The 22,511-nt window shown below is 43.5% G+C and overlaps 1 protein-coding gene across 6 annotated transcripts in view; it reads right to left on the reverse strand.

Moving 5' to 3' along the window:
• PNPLA7 (patatin like domain 7, lysophospholipase) overlaps positions 1–22,511 on the reverse strand; it is a 283,100-nt gene that overhangs the window by 171,190 nt on the left and 89,399 nt on the right. For all 6 annotated transcript variants that reach the window (XM_090022996.1, XM_090022991.1, XM_090022990.1 and 3 more), the window contains 2 exons: positions 8,331–8,408; positions 6,874–7,079 (listed from right to left, as the gene is read on the reverse strand). In XM_090022996.1, coding sequence (XP_089879122.1) covers positions 6,874–7,079; positions 8,331–8,408 — 284 coding nt within the window. The remainder of the gene's footprint in view (positions 1–6,873; positions 7,080–8,330; positions 8,409–22,511) is intronic.

A 22,511-nucleotide genomic window follows, 5' to 3' on the forward strand; every position in this document is an offset into this window, starting at 1 on the left:
CACGCCAGCAAGGACTGAGAGGTTGGAGCAGGAGGGGGGAGTGAGTCCAGAAGCACTGGCCTCACACCCCGCCGCCTTGCTCCTTGGAGGCAGAGGGGGGCAGCGGGGATGGAGCAGGGGAGTGAGGCTGGCAGCGCTGGCTTTGTGCCCCACAACCCCCGACTCCCCCGGCCCTGCTCCTTGGAGGTGCACGAGGCCGGAGGCAGAGCAGAGGCACCACGGGGCAGCGGTGGTGGTGCTCTGTGCCTGCTCACCCCCCTCTTCATGACAGGTAATTTGCTAGTTTTAAAATATGTTTTGAAGAGCTTTACAGGCAAAACAGCAGGCAGCAGGGGAACTGAAATCTGTTACAAAAATAACCTTGCCTGAAAAATAAGTGACCGGGTTTTTCTGTGAAATTGGTACTGTAGTTGACCAAATGATGACGCTTCAAAATATATGTTTTATACCAGTTTTTTTCCCCCACAAATCTCAAACCTCAATATTCTGTCATGCTTGCTCTTGTGAGCAGAAGACCACAGAAATCTACAGAATAGTAGCGATAATCTACAGAATAGTGAGACTCTACTACAATTCAGAAATGACCTTTTTATTACCAATTCAAATATGACCATGTTGGTAAAGCTAATCCACTAACTCTCTTCAAAGGGGCCAGCAGGTACACTGGAAATTTTAAGAGCATTTCAATTGTGTCCTGAAGAAAGATATGCCCAAATACAAGTGCAAACAGAAGCAATCATAAAAAGGGAGAACATTAGCAGAGTAAACAGCAGCTCCTGAACACCTGGATTCATGAATGTTAATATTCTCTAACAGCTGATCTAAAATGCAAAAATGAAAATGCTTTCACATGCTCTGGAAATGCTACTCCTCCTGAAAGAAATGCATACAAAATCTGCATTTTTTTCAGATCCAAGTGACTTTTGGAATGGGGGCATAACTCCCTGAACATCAGTGAGTACTAAACGTTGACTTCAAGGGGCGGAAAAAGTTGAGAGGCTTTGCTATGGTTTCTGAAATTCCCAGGGGAGAATAAGGAATCATCTGAGGGTTTGAATATTGCCCAAATGTCACAATCTATATGTACCATAATAACAACTTCTTTGCACAGCACAAGTAACAGCTGGAGGTGTTTGACAAGTTCTTTTTTCCACGGTTTTGTGGGTCTGCTTGTTCATCTTCCCCCTCAGCACCCTATCATATGATTTTGGTCATAATGGTAGAAGCAGCTGCTCCACTGTGCCTAGCAATACCATCTGGAAATTCACACAGTGAGGAACATTTTTTGCCAGCTGTTTACTGCAAAGATGTTATGGGGAGGAGGACTCTAGATTTCCCAAGCAACTGACAGTGTCAACCACCAAGATAACTTAAGAAAGCTGTGGCATAAAGCCAAATTAGAGCAAACTACCAGCTACCTGACATATTTCATAGTTTGTAGGGTCGCAAGGGACCTGAGCAGATCAAGTCCAACACCCTGCCATGGCAGGAAAGAGTACTGGGGTCAAATGACCCCGGCAAGGTGTTCGTCTAGCTTTGTCTTTAAGACCCCCTGGGTAGGAGCCTGCACCACTTCTCCTGGAAGTTGGGTCCAGATCCTAGCTGCCCTGACTGTGAAGTTGCGCCTCCTGATGTCTAGTTTGAATTTACCCTCTGCCAGCTTGTGACCATTATTTCTAGTCACTCCTGGCGGTGCTCGGGGGAACAGGGACTCCCCCAGTGCCTGCTGGTCCCCCCTGACTAGTTTGTAACAGGCCGCTAGATCCTCTCTCAGCCTTCTCTTGTGGAGGCTGAACAGGTTCAGGTCCCTTAGCCTCTCCTCATAGGGCCTGCCCTGCTGCCCCCTGATCATGCGAGTAGCCCTCCTCTGGACCCTCTCCATGCTGTCCACATCCCTCTTGAAGTGCGGCGCCCAGAACTGGATGCAGTACTCCAGCTGCGGCCTGACCAGTGTCGCATAGAGGGGGAGGATCACCTCCTTGGACCTGCTTGAGAGGCATCTGTGGATGCACGACAAGGTGCGGTTGGCCTTCCTAACTGCATCCCTACCAGCCCATGTTCATTTTGGCATCAATGATGACTCCAAGATCCTTTTCTGCCTCTGCCCTGACGAGAAGGGAGTTCCCCAGCCTGTAGGTATGGTGCTGGTTCTTCCTCCCCAGGTGCAGCACCTTGCACTTGTCAGTGTTGAATCCCATCCTATTCTCATAGCCCACCCTGTAACCTGTCTAGGTCTGATTGCAGCCTATTCCTTCCTTCTAGTCAGTCCACGTCCCCCCCCACATCTTAGCATCATCAGCAAATTTGAACAGGGTGCTTTTTACCCCCTCGTCCAAGTCACTGGTGAAGATGTTGAACAGTGCGGGCCTGAGGACCGAGCCCTGGGGGACCCCACTGCCCACATCCCTCCAGGTCGAAAATGACCCATCCACCACCACTCCCTGGGTGCAGCCCTCCAGCCAGCTGGCGACCCATTTGACTGCGTAGGTGTCAGTGCCACAGTCCCCTGGTTTTTTAATGAGAACACAGTGAGAGACAGTGTCAAAGGCCTTCCTAAAGTCCAGAAAGAATATGTCCACTACTACCCCTGCATCTAAGGATTTGGTGATCTGGTCGCTGAAGGCCACCAGGACCTGCCGCTAATGAACCCGTGTTGGTTGCCCCTAAGCATAATCTCCCCTGCTGGCCCCTCGTGGACATGTGCCAGGATAATTCCCTCAAAGAGCTTACCCAAGATCGAGGTAAGACTAACTGGCCTATGGTTTCCTGGGTCCTCCTTCCTCCCTTTTTTGAAGATAGGAACCACGCTGGCCCTCTTCCAGTCCTCTGGCACCACACCAAAGCACCACGAGTGCTCGTACAGCCGTGCCAGGGGTCCTGCAACGACCTCAGCTAATTCCCTCAGCACTCTCAGGTGGAGATGGTCTGGGCCAGCTGATTTAAATACATCCAGTCCCTCCAGAAGTTCCCTGACTAGATCCTCCCTGACCCTTGGCCTGGATGCACCTCCTCTGAGGCCTGAGGGGGGCCTGGTGGGGGGGCTGATCTGGTCCCTGCCTCAGGAAAATGGAGGCAAAGAAGTCATTAAATAAGTTAGCTTTGTCATCTGGTGCGACGACCAGATTTCCTAGCGTGTCTTGCAGTGGCCCCACGTTACCCAGTACCTTCTTTTTGCCCCCCTTGTATTTATATTTAAAAAAGGACTTCCTGTTGTCCTTTTTCTTCCACTGGGATGGGCTGATTTTGAGCAAAAGGGTCAATACTAATACCAGCACAGCCAACTTAGGCACTGGCAATTCAGAGCCCAAAAACCACAGCTGTATCTCTCCTTAGCACACAAAAATTGCCTGATTTGGAAAAGGGGAGGGCAGAGAACTGAATCTACAGCAATGTGTGACTTCAAAGCGGCCATACAAAGAAAACTCTTTACAAACATCCTGGGTTAAGTGACAAAAAAACAAACAAACAAACACAAAAATCACAAAATAGGTTTTGCCTGTCACTTATTTCAATCTTGCCCTATAATATTTCCCATTCCCTCTTCAGCTCTGCACACGGTTTGGAACAATGTCCAAACTCATGCTTTACGGTATGTATGTGTGTGGTAGGGTATGGGGGAGGCCAGACACACTTCAGACCAAATGCTCACTTACTGTCATGAGTGACTGGTGCCTCCTGAATCTGGGGGGACACCCGCAGAAGCCACTGACCCTGTCGGGGGGGGGGGACGGGGGGGGACACCAGCCCTACTGGCAGCATCAGTTTCAGGCAGAGGAGGCATGTGCACCCCTACCAGTCACCTATGCTTACTGTAACTGTCCTCTTCTCAGCACACCAGCTGCTTTAACACCTTTTTCAAACTAGTGAAAGCTCCTGAATGATTGAGCTCTTATTCCATTCGATTTACCATTTGGCCCTCAGAACCTTCTTCCATACAGACTTTTCTGTTGTGATCAGTATAATTAGATCCCCCCATTCTGTGAATACTAATCCCCATTTGGCATTGCTAAGTGACAAGCTGTTTGCGGTTCCTATTGGTGCTGCTTGTCATTTCTCTGACATCTTTACAGCTTCTATGGGGCTGTTAACACAGAGGACAAAAACAAAAAAAAAACAAAAAAAAAACAACTCACTGTGAATCAAAAGCAAGAAAAAGAAAGATTTTTCCCCTCCAGCAGCTAGGTTTCCCCTTCTGTACCCACAGTCATCACTGATTTTGAGTCAGTCTCTGTACATGCCTACCACCTAGAAACAAGAGCCAAATGTCTTACACTACAGAAACTTGTTTTTTTGTAGGGATGCCTGTATTCTTTATCACTAGTTATGAAGGCTTTAGCCCAGCTGTCTGGAAAAGGCTGGCACTGCCATGTCATTACTTTTTCTGGTGGCTCCAGTGTGACTGGCAGGGAAAGTAAAAAACAAATCATATTCCTCCTCTTTCCATATCACATATCAAGAGACTCCAACCTGTATGACTTACAGAAGTGGAAAAAGTGACAAGAGTCCTTCTACTCAGTGTTGAAGACATACACCTCTTGGAGACTCTTTGATGATAACTTGATTATATTATTCATCAAGACACCGCAAGTTAGAGTGTAGCGCCCTGTACTTAGCACAAATTGGTGAAATGAAGAGGGCATTTAGCAGAAAACTATATAAGCAGTCTGTGTCACCCCTCAATTTAAATCTCCCTATTTAGCGTTACTTAATAGCATCAAGTACCAGGCAAAAGCTCCTGGACCCAAAGTTTCAGCGAAGGAAATTTAATCTACAGCCTGGAATCTAAGTATTTCCAAATGCTGGGCTGCTGTTTTGCAATATTACACTTTTTACCTGATGGCAATCATGGCCATGCTGTTTGTCTTTTAATTTCCAATGACAGACCTGGGCAGCTTTCCCCTACTGCTAAGTGGCAATACAATGGAAGGAGAACTGTATGTATAGAACCAGTCAAAGACAAAGAGTAGGAAAGAGTTTCAAGAGAATTTTGATGGATTACAACAGCTTTTTCCTGGTTGGGGACATGAGAACAAAATAGTAAGATCCTGTCTGAAATGCACAGGAATCCAAGACTTCACGTAAAGAGGATTGTGTATCTAGGATTCAATGAAGGTGGAGAATGATAAATATACCTAGTTTTATGCATTACTTTTCAACATCTCTCTTCACAACCAAACTGAAGGAGGAGAAAAAAAAACAACTGAGGAAGAGCATGTTACCCCAAGACTTTCTCCTGAAGTACTGACTGACATGACGATAGGTGTGGAGGAAATAGCTGTAAGGAAAGAGCCTGGTTTTGGAAAAGACTGTGGTGAAAGGGTGCAGGTGATAATAGAACACAGTGAACTGATAACAGAGCCATTAGAGAGAGAGAGAGAGAAAAAATAAGAAACAAGTTAAGACTGGTGTATAAGAGCTGATGGGCTGGAGACCTGCGAACAGATGGTAGAGGGCAAATGGCTAGTGGAAAGTTAAGGAAATGTTTGGAGAGAAGCTTCTCAACTCTTTGAGAGATCAGCAGAAGGGAACTTTGGCAAAGAAAAGACCAAGCTAGCAGAAGAGTCAACCCAGGGTTAACTAGCAAAAGAGGAAATGAAGCCATAGGCAGGAGAAACTTTTGGGTCAGGTGGGACATAAATGTGAAATACAAAGTCACTAAGTAAAAAGAGGAGGACTGAGGAACAGAAAGAAAGAAAATAAAGTGTCTACAGGAAATGTAGATAACAGATACCTGGTACAGGACAAGAAGGGAGTATCCATCTGATGGGCTAAAGTTTGAATAAGGAGAAGTTGTTTAACAAAGGGAAGAGAACATACTGAATACATCAGAGTACTATTTTATGAATAAATGGTCCTCTGTCACCTGAGCTAGTGTTCAGTCATAGTTATCACAAAAATAAGAGCCTTGAGACAGGTCATGAAATTAATTAAAAACAAAGAGAAATTTAAAAGATTGGGGTTCAGAAAAGAAATGAAAAGAATAGGGCCAAGATGTACAAAACAATGAACAGTCCTAAGAGCACAAGCCAGAAAAAAATCCTGGTTATCCTTATTCTGCAACAACTAGGGGACATTTAATTACAAAGTGAAACAGCAGCCATTTTAAAGCTAAGAAAGAGATATATTTTATGAACCACTGTGTGTATGAACTTACAGTTACAAGACCTCAATGATAAGATCATAGCACAATTCAAGAGGATTAAATGTTTATGTCAGAAAATAACACAGTGATACACAGTAGGTTAAAAAACCCAAAAAACTATGGCATTTTTGCTGTCATGCTTTAAGGCATGAACCAACCACTAATAAATAGGGATCAGGAAGATATCTGCCCTGTCTGTAGACAAAGCAGTGCTCTTCATTCAACTTGACCTGTTGGTGTATGTGGGAACCATGTAAGGAGTCACTCTGTATCTCTCTGCAACTCGCTGTGGCAAATGTAGCTCATTAATTCCACTATGGTTAAAAATAGAAAGAGGATGGCTCTCTGGTAAATAAGGAACTACAAAGATATCACTGCAAAGAAATACTTCAACACCTAAACGTGGGCTGAGGTTGACTTTTTCATTATTTGTATTACTGTAGCACGCCTAGGAATCCAACAAGATAAGCTCTGCACAAACATACAACAAAATGCTCACCACTGAGAGTGTTACAGTATACTTTTCTCTTAAGTTCTGTGAACTGCTCATTGCTGGAAACAGGATCCTGTAACCTATAGTCTAATGCAACTTAAGTTCCTCACATAGATCATCCTTTTGTCATATGTGTTCTAGCAATGCAGATAACACACACACTCTTCCCAAACACCAAAATGTATTCAGAATGGTTGTAAAAAGCAAAATCAATACACTACGCCAAGGCAGGACTCACTCATAGAAATGGGATTTGGAAATGGACAGAAAGCTGCAATCTCGATTGGCCTTGATGGTGAAGATGAGAGGTTCCCCAGTAAGGACAGCTAGCTGGCCTACTACTTCCCCTGGATGAGTGATGAATAGACAAGTGTCTTCCTCAGAGTCTATCTTCCGCTGGTACACATGAAGCATCCCTGAGATCACAAACCGGATATTAACATCCTGGAAAGAGTGGACACAAAGTTCCTCATTATAAATCCTCACAAGTTTCAATTTGATAATTATTGTGACAATATTACAAAAAAAAATACATTTTTTCTAGGGGGTTTTAAAGAACTTACGCAGTATAAGCAGTCACATTTGTGAACTGTTAAAAACAAACAGTTTTATGGATTGTTGCCAATTGCTGCAGTCCCAGTACTGAAACAGATCTTTCTCTGAACAATCAGGAAGGTCACCATGACTAACAGATCTCAAGAGGTGGACAAGCAATTCTAAGTGGAGATAAGGTATTCATAGCAGAACACTTTGGGTAATGCTGTGTTTTGGCAAAACAGAATAGGTAAGCACTAGGACTGAAGCCAGAATTCATCCCCCTCATTCACTCCCCTGTTTTATGCATTTTTACATCAGCTACAAGTGGTATTATAAAAATCTTTATCTTCTGCTTGTTGCAAAATGCAGCAATCTGCAAAGAACCCTGGATGTGTAAGAAAAGGTATTCTAATAAAAATGAGTAACTTTGATCATACATTGCAGGATACATTTTTGTAAACAAGTAACTGCACACTTGCACTGTACAAATATCACATAACTTCCATTGAAAATAAGTGTAAGCTAGAAAGAGTGAGAAGTGTGCAGATTTATATTGCTTTTGGACATACTATTTCATATAAAGCAAAGCACATAAGCTGTGGCTCAGACAACAGGTGTTAGCAATGACTGGTTCTCCAATTATAGAATGAACTCAATATTGTGCAAGGGAGATTAGGAGAAAGAATTTCCCTCTTCCTCTGTGTGCATTTGGACTGCAGTTTTGCATGACTCCTCACCAATGATACAAGCTCCAGACAGTTTCTCTCTCTGGTGAGCTTCCCGCTAAGGAGGGAAAAATGCCTAAACTGCTCTTTTCAACCTAACTTTTTATCCAAATCATTAGGTGCTCCTCACATTCATTGCACCTGGGAATTTATTCTCCCTGTAGCTCTGTCTGTATGGTCACTGTTGTAACCCCCATTTTACAGGTGGGGACATGATGCATTGACTGATGAAACCACTTGCACAGGCTTGGAGCTGACCTGGAACTTCCAAAGGCTTCAAATGACAAGGTACAGTTTAATACACATCTCCAATAACAATCCATTGTCAGAAGTATACAAGGACCTTGGCAGGATTCCATGGGCTTGTAATGAATGGGAAGTAATGTGGACTCTTTTCTGCCATGTCACCCTTCACTTGATGAAGTACACTTACCTGGTCTCCCTGCCTTGACAACACAGTCCCAGCAGTAACATGATGCAGGGTCACTCTGTCATTCAACAACGAGGGATTCTAGAAAGGGAGGGAGGGGGAAAAAAAAGAAAAATCACAAATGTACCATTTAGCACATCTGTACATATGAAAAAAGATCTGAAAATGTAGGGGAGTAACCATTAACACAGGAACAGTCACTGACAGGAAGGTTATAAATCCTTTAGCCTTTAAGTTAGAGTTGATTGTCTAACTAAGAGTTCAAGAGCCATTTTCATACATATGCCTTAGCTCTCTTCACTTAAATATATTTACAAGCTTAAGGATTTTATTTTGCTCTACCGTTGCCTTGAGTGCTACCAGTCTATGACTTTTCTAAGTACTGATATAAAAAACATGAAGTGGTTGATCTCATCAATGAAAACATGGTTAACATTTCAACACCCAAAGAATACTGTAGTAAGGAATTTTGACTGATTACAGATAAAGTTGAGTTTTGCATTTTCTGAAAGTTTAAGGCCAGAAAGTATTGCTAAATTAATTTTGTCTGACCTCCTGTATAGGTCACAGGAAAGAAGGGCTGGAAGGGACCTCATGAGGTCATCTAATCCAACCCCAGTTAAAGGCAGGATTATTGCCAACTAAACCATCCCAGCCAAGTGTCCGTCCAAACTGCTCTTGAAAATGTCCAGAGATGGAGATTCCACAACTTCTCTAGGTAGCCTGTTGTAATGCTTAACCACCCTCATAGTAAAAACATTCTTCCTAATCTCCAACCTAAACGTCTCCCATGCTGAAGGTTGGGGCCATTGTTCCTAGTCCTGTCTCCCGTGATCACAGAGAAAAGCTCATCTCCATCCTCTTCATAATCATTCTTCAGGTAATTGAAGATTCTTATCAAATCCCCTTATATGTTCCAGACTAAATAGCCCTCTATATATATATATATATATATATATATATTATTCAACCTTCTCTGCAATTAGCTCATTAAGCCTCATATTGTAGGCTCATTTTCCAGTCATTTCAGTGACCCTCCATTAAATGCTCCCTAGTTTATATCTATCCTTTTTAATGTCAACCCCAGAAATGGACACAACATTCTAGTAGCAGCCTTGTCACTGCTATGACCAGTAGGAAGAGCGTCACCTACTTCTACAAGATCCTCCAAGGATCACCTTAGCCCTTTTTGCCATGGTACTGCACCAACAGCTCGTATGTTGAGGCAGTCACCCGTCATTACCCCTAAATCTTTTTAGGTGCAAATGGATGCATTTACACGAGACGCTAAAGCGCAGTAGACTAGTTCTACTGTGTATTAGTGTGTCACAGCAAAAGCCATGATATTGCACTAATGCACAGCAGAATGAATCTACTGCACATTAGCATCAATTAAAAGGCATGTGCTGGTGCTACTGTGCAGTAGTGCCGGTTACTACACATTGAGTTAGTACCAATTATTACAGGTACTAAAACTTAAGGCGCAAAAACCACAGCACATTAATGCATGGGTAGACACGTGCCCACTGGTTTTCAAGAAAAAATCTTGTACCTTAGAAGCAAAACCTGCATTTCTGGGTTACAGGTGTATTATCCTGCATTTGGCTGTCTTACAATACACAGTGGTGGAGGACCACAACTTAACCAACCTATTCCAGACCTATTCAAGAGGGATGTGGATAACATGGAGAGGGTCCAGAGGAGGGCCACTCACATGATCGGGGGCAGCAGGGCAGGCCCTACGAGGAGAGGCTAAGGGACCCGAACCTATTCAGCCTCCACAAGAGAAGGCTGAGGCGGGAGGGATCTAGTGGCCTGTTACAAACTAGTCAGAGGGGATCAGCAGGCACTGGGGGAGTCCCTGTTTCCCCGAGCACTACCAGGAGTGATTAGAAATAACAGTCACATGCTGGCAGAGGGTAAATTAGGATTAGACATCAGGAGGTGCTACTTCACTGTCAGGGCAGCTAGGATCTGGAACCAGCTTCCAAGCAAAGTGGCACTGGCACCTACCCTGGGGGTCTTTGAGTGGAGGCTGGATGAACACCTTGCTGGGGTCATTTGACCCCAGTACTCTTTCCTGCCATGGCAGGGGGTCGGACTTGATGACAAAAAGTCCTTTTTCAGGTATGTGGGGAGCCAGAGGAAAAGCAAGGGCAATGTTGGACCCCTGCTAAACCAGATGGGGCAACTGACAACTGATGCCCAGGAAAAAGCCAACCTATTAAATAGGTACTTTGCGTCAGTCTTTCATCAGTCACACGGGATGCCCATGCCTGTTATGGGACAGGAAAATCTGGGTGAGGGGGATCCCCTACCCTCCATAAATGCTGACCTCGTGAAGGAACACCTTGAGAAGCTGGATACCTTCAAGTCAGCTGGCCCTGACAACCTGCACCCCAGGGTACTCAAGGAGCTGGCGAGCATCATAGCCCAGCCCCTGGCACGGATCTTTGAAAACTCCTGGCGCTCTGGTGTAGTGCCCGAAGACTGGAAGAAGGCCAATGTGGTGCCGATCTTCAAGAAAGGGAGGAGAGTGGATCTGGCTAACTACAGGCCCATTAGCCTGACTTCTATCCTGGGGAAGATCTTAGAAAAGTTTATTAAGGAGGCCATCCTTGATGGACTGGCCCAGGCTAACATCCTAAGGGATAGCCAGCATGGGTTTGTTGCGGGTAGGTCTTTTGACCAATCTCATTTCCTTCTATGACCAGGTGACCTATCACCTGGACAAGGGAGAAGAGATTGATGTCATATATCTTGACTTCAAAAAAGCTTTTGATCTGGTATCCCATGATCACCTCTTGGCCAAACTGCCCAGTTGTGGCCTTGGCTCCACCACTATCCGCTGGCTGGGAAATTGGCTTCGTGGTCGGACCCAGAGGGTTGTGATTGATGGCAGTCACACATCGTGGTGCCCTGTGACCAGTGGGGTCCCTCAAGGCTCTGTCCTGGGACCCATCCTGTTCAACATCTTCATTAACGATGTGGACATTGGAGTCAGGAGTGGACTGGCCAAGTTCGCCGATGACGCCAAACTTTGGGGCAAAGCATCCATGCCAGAAGATAGGCGGGTGATCCAGGCTGACCTGGACAAGCTCAGCAAATGGGCAGACGAGAACCTCATGGTGTTTAACAACGATAAATGCAAGGTTCTCCACCTTGGGAGGAAAAACCTGCAGCACCCTTATAGGCTCGGCAGTGCTACGTTGGATAGCACTACAGAAGAAAAAGACTTGGGGGTCATCATTGACCACAAGATGAACATGAGCCTGCACTGCGATGCTGCGGCTAGTAAAGCGACCAAAATGCTGGCGTGCATCCATAGATGCTTCTCGAGCAAATCCCGGGACGTCATTCTCCCCTTGTACTCGGCCTTGGTGAGGCCGCAGCTGGAGTACTGCGTCCAGTTTTGGGCTCCACAATTCAAAAAGGATGTGGAGAAGCTTGAGAGAGTGCAGAGGAGAGCCACGCGCATGATCAGAGGTCAGGAAAACAGATCTTACAATGACAGGCTGAGAGACATGGGACTCTTTAGCCTGGAAAAGCACAGGCTCAGGGGTGATCTGATGGCCACCTATAAGTTTATCAGGGGTGAACACCAGGATCTGGGGGAACGTCTGTTCACCACAGCACCCCAACGGATGACGAGGTCGAACGGTCACAAACTCCTGCAAGACCGTTTCAGGCTGGACATAGGGAAGAATTTCTTTACTGTCCGAGCCCCCAAGGTCTGGAACAGTCTGCCAGCGGAGGTGGTTCAAGCACCTACATTGAACACCTTCAAGAGTAAATTGGATGCTTATCTTGCTGGGATCCTATGACCCCAGCTGACTTCCTGCCCTTTGGGCAGGGGGCTGGACTCGATCTCCCGAGGTCCTTTCCAGCCCTAATGTCTATGAAATCTATGAAATCTGCTCAGGTCCCTTCCGACCCTACTAACTATGAAACTAAGATCACACTATAACAGTAATGTGTCTCTCTCTGTTTCCTATCTGTATGTCACTTTCAAACTTTACCAAAGATTTTATATCATCTAAACAATTGATTATAATATTACACAGCCTTGGATCAAGAACAGCTATTTAAACAGCCACACTCACTAAGATCTCTCCATTAGCAACTACATTTTGACATCTGTCAGCAAGCCAATTTCTAATTCAGCTAATGCATGCTTTTTAATTCTGTATAATGGAACTTTTTAAAACAATATGTCATGTGGTGCTAAGCCAAAACCATTTGAGAAAAGCAAGTGCACTAAATCAGTACAATTGTCTTTATCAAGCAGACCTGTTATCCTGTCAAAAAAAACTATAAACACACTTGTTTGACAATACCTACCATCCATGAAACCAAGCTGCCTGGCATTAATTCTATTTTTACTCTCCAATTCTTTGTTGATAAAGTTCCAAATTAACCTTTTACCTGTGGCTGACATCAGGCTAAGCTATTTATAATTCCCTTGATCATCTTCTTTCAAGTATTGATGCAATATTTTCAGTCCTCCAGGTACCTAGAATCTATGAAGGGGGCTTCCAAAGAGGATGGAGTTGGACTGTTCTCAGTGGTGACAGATGGCAGAATAAGGAGAAAAGGTCTTAAGTTACAGCAAGGGAAGTTTAGGTTGAATATTAGAAAAAAAACTCAGCAGGAGGGTGGTAAAGCACTGGAATAGGTTACCCAGAAGGAGGTTGTGGAATCTCCACTCTTGGAGACTTTTAAGACCCGGCTAGACAAAGCCTTGGCTGGGATGATCTAATTGGGTATGGGTCCTGCTTTGAGCAGGGGGTTGGACTAGTTGTCCTTTTGAGGAGAACTAGTCCAACCCTAATTTTCTATGATTCTATGCATGTTAGCAGCATTTCTTCCTCATTTCACCCACTTTTAGAAAAATGCATTTAACTCAACATTAATATTTATAGCAGTCAAAGTGTCAGCAGCTTTTGACGGTAAAAGTAGGCTAAATACTTTTACAGGTTCTACTATAATATCTGATTTTTATTAAGACTGTTATTTAAGATTAACTTAGTGTTCATCTGAAAGGTCTCAATGTTTATCCTGTAACAGATTGTTATGGGAACAAAAAAACAATTGGACAACGCTAACAGGAAGTCTGCATTAATTCCTATGTTTGTATTTGTGGAAGCAGATAGAGCACTGAGTGACCTTGAACAAGTTACTCTGCCTTGGTTTTCCACGTAAAATGTTAAAACAGAAGATTGACACTGACCTGCAATGTGGAATCTAATGAGGCAAAATGCTACAGAAGAGATAAGAACAGTTTTTTACTATTATTTATTAAAATTCTCTGCAATCACACTAAACAGGACTTGCTCAATATTTCTTCTCTCTCAACTTACTTGACAGATCAACTGGGAGCACTTTGATAACTGAACTGAATGGTGCTCTTTGGATCTCCCTCTTCTCTGAAAGTGTCTCTTTTCTGCTGAAAAACTTCTTGATAACCTTACAGGGAAACAACTTAATGAACTGTAAGACATAGTCCTGTACCTCTTCCTGAAATGCCACACCTGGAGGGAAATAGTTTTCTTTTCTCCTTCATCCCAGTAATGGGATCTTCATAAGTCCACCAGACTGCATGTTGGACTCCAAAAATCAAACTCAGAGAGAGCTTTCAAATCAAGCCAAGCACCACTTTTCTTAAAACTGTAGAAGCTAAGGAAGGAGCTACAGTCCTCCCAACTCTCTCCTGGGCATTTCTTGTTAGAAAAAGTAGGAAATGGTTGCTCATATATCACACTCTTTTCCCTCTGGGAATATGTCATGTCACATATCAATATTAAATAATCATATAAGACAGAAACGTGTAACAAAGCTGTAGCAGACACCCTTGCCTGAGGTACACAGAGGACCAATGGGGTAAGTCTGTGTACATGGTTGACACTTGACACCGACAAATGGCTGAATGCAGTCTTCTGCCTGGTAGTATACCACTACAAGTATGGGCACACAAACTAGTTATTTGCCAGATAAGGTAGGATGCAAACCTACAGCATGCCAACTACTCTGTAGTAACTGCTCATGGACATGCTATTTTTTCCCCAAGGTATAGGCAGCGTAGCTAACCCAATTTTCACTGAGGGATAAGTTACCTTGCATTATCACATAGTAAGCAGGTGTACAGAGACTTACATGGAGTAGCTGACATCCCAGCTTACTTTGTAGTAACTTAATCATGTGTTCATACCATAAGAGGCAGATTCTGCCTCCTTATGCAGGTCTGTTGGTACACTCTTCTATAAAGAGACCAATTTAAATCAATAAGAATAAGGCACTATTCAGGTAAGTAAGGCAGGATATGGCCCTTAATGACTAGCCTCACCACAGCAGGAAATCAAATACAGGGGGGGATGTTAATGTTTTACCATGGTAATTGTTATTCCAGCTTGCTCTGTATATCCAAGACCTGAAGGAGGAGTGCAACTTAGGAAAGTTTCATTTATCAAATGAAAGCAAGCAAACAACAACAACAACAAAATAGGTTATTCCCTATAGGTAGGAGATGGTCAAAATATTTGATTATACAATATTTCATCAAAAATGCAGTTTTATTGAAATTGAGCTCTTTCATGGAAACAGATTTAGTTCAAAGAACTTTTTGGATAGGAAAACATAAAATAATTTTGTGTGTGTCATTTCAATTGATTTTTATTTTATAACAACTTATATTAATATATTTGTATTTAACATTACATACGGATATATTTAAGATGGTAACATCAGAGTCAAAATTATGTTTTAAATGCTAATGATAAAAACATTTTAATGGCCTAGAACTGAAATATTATAGTTTGCCTCTTATGGGAATTTCTTTGATGTTGTTGTACCTTTCATTCTAATTCAACAGAAAGAAAAAAGTGGTAGTGTGTCAAAATTTCCTTTGAAATGGAAATTCCCATTCCTGACAAGTCCTATCCATGACATGATTATTTGACTTTTTTGTTTTGTTTTTTTTACTTCTTTAGGACTATTACCATTGCTATTTCAGGGGACAGAAAGGGCCAAAATGGATCAGATCTGAGGACTACACAGTCCAGTACCTAGCCTCTGATAGAGGCCAAGACCAGAGGCAAGACATTCAGACTGAGTTCTGCTCTAAATATATATATTTTTTGCAATAAATATATAAATTAAAATATACACAGGATTCAGCATTCATACAGTGCCCAGTTCATGGGAATAGCTCCTTGGCACTATAAGAAACAGAAATAATCAATTAAGTGATAGCACTGCATGTTGCTTAAGACAAAAAACAGCCAGCATAACCCAAAATAGGCCTTCATGGGTCTGGCTGAATAAAAGTAGCAACCAGAGGACTAAGCAGCAAAATGATAGCGTTCATTTTGAGAGGAGACTTCCTTTGACCTCAGCTATTCTAATCTAATTTGCACCTATGTATAATCACGGGCATCCTGATTGAACTCCAAGCCCCAGAGAGAATACAGAAGGCAAATCATTCCTCTGCTCCTTATTAAGATTATTCTTCTTCATTTAAATGGCAAGATCATTACAACACTCTCATAGCTCAAACAAGAACACTGTTCACAAAGGAGGACTTAAAGTGACAACAAAGCACCACATTTACTCAAATAGAAGATGACCCTGATTATAAGATGACCCCCCGATTATTACATTCTATTTTTAGAGAATGTATACATTTGTTATATTTTTACAGATACAGAATCCAATTATTGGAGGTCTGCCTTGAATTTGTGCTGCTCCCACTGCTACAGCAAGGAAAATAAACATGGTTAGGTAGTCCTTTGCTTTAGGCTTCTCCCCAACTTTTTCCCTTGGCAGCCCTTTCCCCCTCTCCTTACCATCAGACACTGCTGTCCCTGAGCACATGGAAGTGAGGAGCAAATTTAACGATAACCTTGAAATTTAAACATGGGTGTAGCAATTTGTACACACTACCCATGCACCGAGTTTATTCAGAATTGATACATGTTACCTTTTTGTGAAACTACTGAAAGTTTTAGCACAGGTATTCCATAAAACACCGATTTTTCTTAGGTATCTATCACCATTGTATCCAAACATAACCTATCTGCTTAGATCCAGACTGGGTTTCTGAACACCCTGGTTCATGAGCAAAATCTGACACTACACATGAAAACCAGATAATTTATTTAAACTTCCATCTCTGCATTACATGCTCACTTGAGAGCATCAGGTCCATACAAGAAATCACATAAGCTAGGGGTGGGCAAAATGGCAGATCCAGCCAGTGGCTGAACTCCATTTTCCATCAGCCCTTGCCACGCTGCTCGGCCCGGGTCTCCGTGGAGACTCCAGGACCAGCAGGGCCATAATGGCTTCCAGGGTCTCCATGGAGACTGACCCAAGAGGAACCAGCAGGGTGCACAGCTGGGCAGGTAGCTATGTCCAGGGCCAGCAATGAAAGCATGGCCCGCAATCTGCTGTTTGCATGTCCCTACCTGAACCTGCACTCATACCAGGGCCATCCGGGCAGCAGACCATGGCTCTGCCCCAGCTCCGATTCTGTTATTGCTGCAAGATGCCGGCCGGCGCTGGACCCAGTGTGGATCCCTGTCCAGCTATGCACCTTGCCAGCACCATCCAGCCTGGTCTCCATGGAAACCCTGGGAGCACAGGGCTATGACAGCATGAAGCTGTCATGGCCTTGCCACTCCTGGGATCTCCATGGAGACTGGCCTGAACAGCGCATGCAGGGGCTGCTGGGAAATGAAGTCTGCCATGGGCCCAATCCAGCCCATGGGCCACACTTTGCCTGCCTCTGATAAACTCATATAATGATCATGTTACTCTCTGCAGTGCAATGAATTTCCAATTTCACTCTAGAGAGTTAATATCAACTGAGCTTACTGGAAAGGAACAAGGAATACCGTACTCGTACCCTGGCTACCAGGCAAAAAAAATTCTTCTTTCAAATTGTTATAAATTTAATTATTTGTCATACTTAAGCCTACATGCATCCTATTACCCAATAGATCTTGCACACCAAGTTTAATTTTGGTTCACCTTCAGTAAAACAGGGCTATAAAAAACAAACGTGTTCCCCAGCCAAAGTAATAAAAATGATCCAATTTCCTTACAACTCCTGAGGCAGACATACACACTTGCTTGCCCTTTGATCGAGGCCTGCATGGGGTCTCTTGGCTTCACTCCTAATGCATTCATTTTATGGTTTTCTAACATACAGTTAGACACTGAACCAGACAATGCCAATTACTTGTGGACAAGTAGAAGGATTACATTTTGATGCCACTTAACTTCACTGCAAATGGGAAATGTAAATTAGAGGCAGATCTGCACTAAACGAAATCTGAGCAACTAACAGGTTACTCTACGACACATTCCCTGTACATTTTAATTCCACCCCCTCACATCCACATCAGGAAGATAAAAACATTAATCTCTTCCTGTGCTCTTCAAAAATATCCTGTTCAAACTATGACTCCAGGAAGTATAGCCTGCATTAAATCACCAAAAATAGAAACCTTCTCCCTTTTAAGCCCTAAACGATTGTGCATTACAGCTGTCTTAAACAGCCTGTGTTTCAGTGGTAAAGTGATCCCTGCATACAGATATATTTCAGTTTAAGGACTATTTTACTTCTGCCTGTGCAGAGACAGCTGCAGAATTAAGGACTCAAATTTGTAAACTGTTTGTAAGTGGTATAGGTATTCCAGGGGTATATAGCCAGGAAATTCAGAGTTAAGGTTGAACCTAAAAATATATCCAAAACATTATAGTCCAGAAACGCAGAGTTACAGTACGCAAAACAATCCTGACTATCGTGAACTATATTTTTATCTACTCCCGTCCCCATGGTATCATATGACAAATCTTCCCTCAAAGAACCCTGGTTCCACTCTTTGGATAGTTCTGGGGGGCTTTCTGTTTTGGTTACTTTTGCAAAAAGGGGCAGTATCCTAAAATGAGGAGCCTTGGGGCTCTGGTCCCACTGAGAACTAGGAGGAGGGAGGCAACCAATTTTAAACAGGCCAGCTCTTTATGGAATAAGATTTGCTTAGGTATATGGTCCTACCAGACACTGCACTTGTTACCCACAGCTACCGACGTATATTCCATTATGTATAAGCCTTCATCTCATTTGAAAAGAAAGAAGCGTCGGCTCCCGACCAAGAGCTAAATTCAATCAAAAGAAAAAGAAATAAAGCAGTCTGGTGTTTGCTTCACAAAACCTATGTACACAGCATGGAAACTAGCCCTTTTTTTCTCCTATTGAATTGGGCCCCATGCTTTCAGCATAGTTGAATTTATCTAGCAGGTTCATTTTTTTACATTATACATTGGGAGAGAAATTATTGTTTTAACATATCAGTGGATATAATTAAACTGGATAGTCTCGATCTCTGACATCACAAGAATAATAGGAGCATTTAGTTTTCAGGTGATGATAATAGTTTGAGACGCTGGAAGTGAACTTTTTCTGCCTTAATATCAAAATGGCAAGGCATGTTAGAAATTCCAAAAGAGAAGTCAAGGTCAATCAGCAGAGCTAAATAAAGGCTTCCATAAATAGACGTGCACAAGGTTTATGAGGCTTAAACCATTCAATTTTGCCTTCCTTCCCTTTCCCCCCACTCCCGCCCTAGACACTGAGGTGATGTGACGTGCATTAATTTTAGAGCCAAGAAACTAGCATCTAGCAGAGGTTTAATCTGCAGAGCTGGACTGCATTAGACTATTAGCTACTCAAGTGAATTATTCTCTTCATGTAAACAATGCCATTCACTCTCTAAGCTTACCCCCCCCAAAAGATGACCTGAAAAGCAATTGCCTCAAAGCAACTGACTCAAAATTAAATTGCCAAAGTTATTTATTTTTGTGCTTGTGAAAGGATTGCTTTCAGAGTGCTTTCCACCAAAAATCTCACTCGATTGGTATCTTGAATGTAATCTTTTAAAAATCAGATGCGAGGTATTCAGATACCATGACAGCAGTAGCAGTGAACTCGGCTACCCTGTAAACACCTCTCTGTCTATACAGAGTAGTTAATATGGCAAACTAAGTTGTGAATTTACAATACACCACCCTCTGTACACTATCTCCCCCTGTGGACTCTCTTAGTTCACAAAAAGTGGAATTCTACAGTGTAGATTAGGAGGTGCTCACTAAGCTCCTCTACATACACCCCAGTAGTATATATTAACAGTGCACACATGGGAAATTAATACATAGTAATTACTGCACCATAAATTCATAACATGGTTTACTTTAGTATGTAAACAAGTCCCAACCTTCACGCAGACCTTGTTAGCAAAGGAAACTGTTAGCTTTGGAGTTTATTTTTTATTTTTGGAGACCAAGAACTAGAATACAAAAGCCTTAGATTACTTGCTGAATCCCTCTGACCTGGCTGAGACCTGTAGCTGGTATGACATCATGATATATTACTGTTACATTACAATATTATTTGGCATTTCAGTTTGAAATGTAAACCCTTAAAAATCAGGACATTACAATATTAAAACTTTTCAGAGTTAAATTAATTTGGGCATGATGGACATAGCTTGTATATTCCAGCCTCTTCCTTTTGGAGGTGTATTTTAATACATCTACTGTTCAACATACACTGAAAAAATGAAATTCTCTAATGTGTTCCACTTACAGTTCATAGAGAGGTCATCTAGTCCAGCCCTGTGCCTGAGGCAGGATCATTACTACCCAAATCATCCTGTACAATCCATAACCTAAACTCTTCATAAGGCAACTGTACAAACTGAGACAACACAAGACATAACACTCTAACTACCTTAGGTAAAGCAGAAAACCATGGCAGCCAGTACTATGCTTCTATAAAAGGCTGTTACTATCATTGGCAATGCATGGGGTGCTCATGCACCCCCAAGATTGGCAGTGCACCCCCTATGAAAAGTGCCGCCAACACCTGCGGGCGGTCACCACTCGCCACCCTCCCCCACCGCCGACATCACCGGCGGCATCTGCAGGTGATCACTGACTGCTGGTTGGTGCTCGTCAACTGCCAACCCCCCCCCCCCCACACACACACACACCACCATGGCTGCCTGCAGGAGCTCACTGCTCAGCCCGCCCCCACCACCAACACCACTGCAGCTAACTGCAGGAGCTCCCCGCTTGCTGCTGTCACCGACACCACTTCCACCTGTGGGCAGTTGTCATGCCCCCCCCAGGCTCCGGGGCACATATCGTTCATGGTTAATATATTGATTGAGAGATCCCAGGCAGAGGGCCATGCCCCCCGCGCTCCAAAGCTAGGCAAAAAACCTCTCAGAATCCACACCGAACTGACCATGTGATAAAATGCCTTCCTGACCCCAAATATGGCGATTGGGCTGACTCTGAACTGAGGGGCAGGACCTTCTAGCCAGGAACCTCTGGCTTGGGTCCCAGCAGAAGCATTGGTACAGACCTTACGACAACAGGCTGAGAGCCATGGGGCTCTTCAGCCTGGAAAAGCGCAGGCTCAGGGGTGATCTGATGGCCACCTATAAGTTTATCAGGGGTGACCACCAGGATCTGAGGGAACGTTTGTTCACCACAGCGCCCCAAGGGATGACGAGGTCGAACGGTCATAAACTACTGGGAGATCGTTTCAGGCTGGACATAGGGAAGAATTTCTTTACTGTCCAAGCCCCAAGGTCTGGAACAGCCTGCCATCGGAGGTGGTTCAAGCACCTACAGTGAACACCTTCAAGAGCAAATTAGATGCCTGTCTTGCTGGGATCCTATGACCCCAGCTGACTTCCTGCCCTTTGGACAGGGGGCTGGACTTGATGATCCTCCAAGGTCCCTGCCAGCCCTAATGTCTATGCAATCTATGAAATCCAGTCAAAATCTCCACCCTTGGCTGCAGTCAACACCAAATGCCCCTGAGGGAGGCTGAAAAACATCCTGACATGTAGCAGAAAGAAAGGCTGGGGACAACAGACAGTGCCCAGAACCATGGGAAATACCCACAGCAGAACATTGGTATAGCTATGCCAAGATCATCCCAGTGGCTGTCCAGTTTATTCTTGAATACCTCCAGGGATGGCGAGTTCACAACTTCCCAAGGCAGTATATTCCACTGCCTCACTATTCTAGCAGTAGTTACTTCACTACAACTTCAAACCATTGGTCCATGTCCTATTCTCTACAGCAAGAGAGAAAAGGTGCTTTCCCTCCTCCTTATGGCAGGCCTTCAAGTATTTGAAGACAGCAATCATGTCCCCTCTTGAGCACCTTTTCCACAAGCTGAACATGCTTAGCTCCTTCAGCCTCTCCTCATGTGACTTGCCTCCCTCTGGACCCTCTCTAACTTCTCCATGCCCTTTTTAAAATGTGAAGCCCAAGACAGTACACATTCTGTATATGAAGCCTAAACAGTGCTGAATAGAGAGGCACTATCAACTCCGGCATCTTACACTTACTGCTTCTATTGACGCATCCTAAAACCACATTTGCCTTTTGTGCATCACACTGCAAACTCACTGACTCTGTGATACACCAAGACTCCCAGATTCTTCTGCACAATGCTGCCATCCAGTCAGGTATCACCATTTTGTATTTGTGTTTTATTCTCCCCAAGGTATAGCAGCTTGCATTTGTCCATGATGAACTTCATCCTGTTAGCTTTAGCCAACTTTCCAATCTGTCGAGATCTTTTTGAACTGCACTCCCATCCTCCAATGTGTTCACAATCTTTCCCAGTTTTGTGTCATCCACAAACTTGCTCAAGAAGCTTTCTGTGCCAGCACCCAAATCACTAATAAATACACTGAACAGTATTGGCCCAGGACATACCCCTATGGGACTCCACTCAAAACCTCCTGCCATTCTGACACAAATCTGTTAATAATTATCTTTTGCTTGCAGCTATTGAGCGAGTTAGCTATCCACCTTATAGCAGTTTTGTCCAGCTCACGTTTTTCCAATTTGTTTATGAGAGGTCATGTGGGACCTCATCAAGCAACTTGCTGAAGTCTAGATACACTATATCCATGGACTTCCCTTCATCCACCCAAATAGTTACTTTATCAAAGGCAGAGATCAAGTTGTTTTTTTTTACATGAATTTACAAAGAACAAATCATGCTGGCTGCTTGTGAACAGCCTTTACTCCTCTAGCTGTTTGCAAATAGCCATCCTTAGGTTATGCTCTAGTAACTTCCAAGATACTGAGATGAAG

Source organism: Crocodylus siamensis, chromosome 11 (genome assembly GCF_052110815.1).
Source record: "Crocodylus siamensis isolate JL-2025a chromosome 11, ASM5211081v1, whole genome shotgun sequence".
Taxonomy (NCBI): Eukaryota; Metazoa; Chordata; order Crocodylia; family Crocodylidae; genus Crocodylus; species Crocodylus siamensis.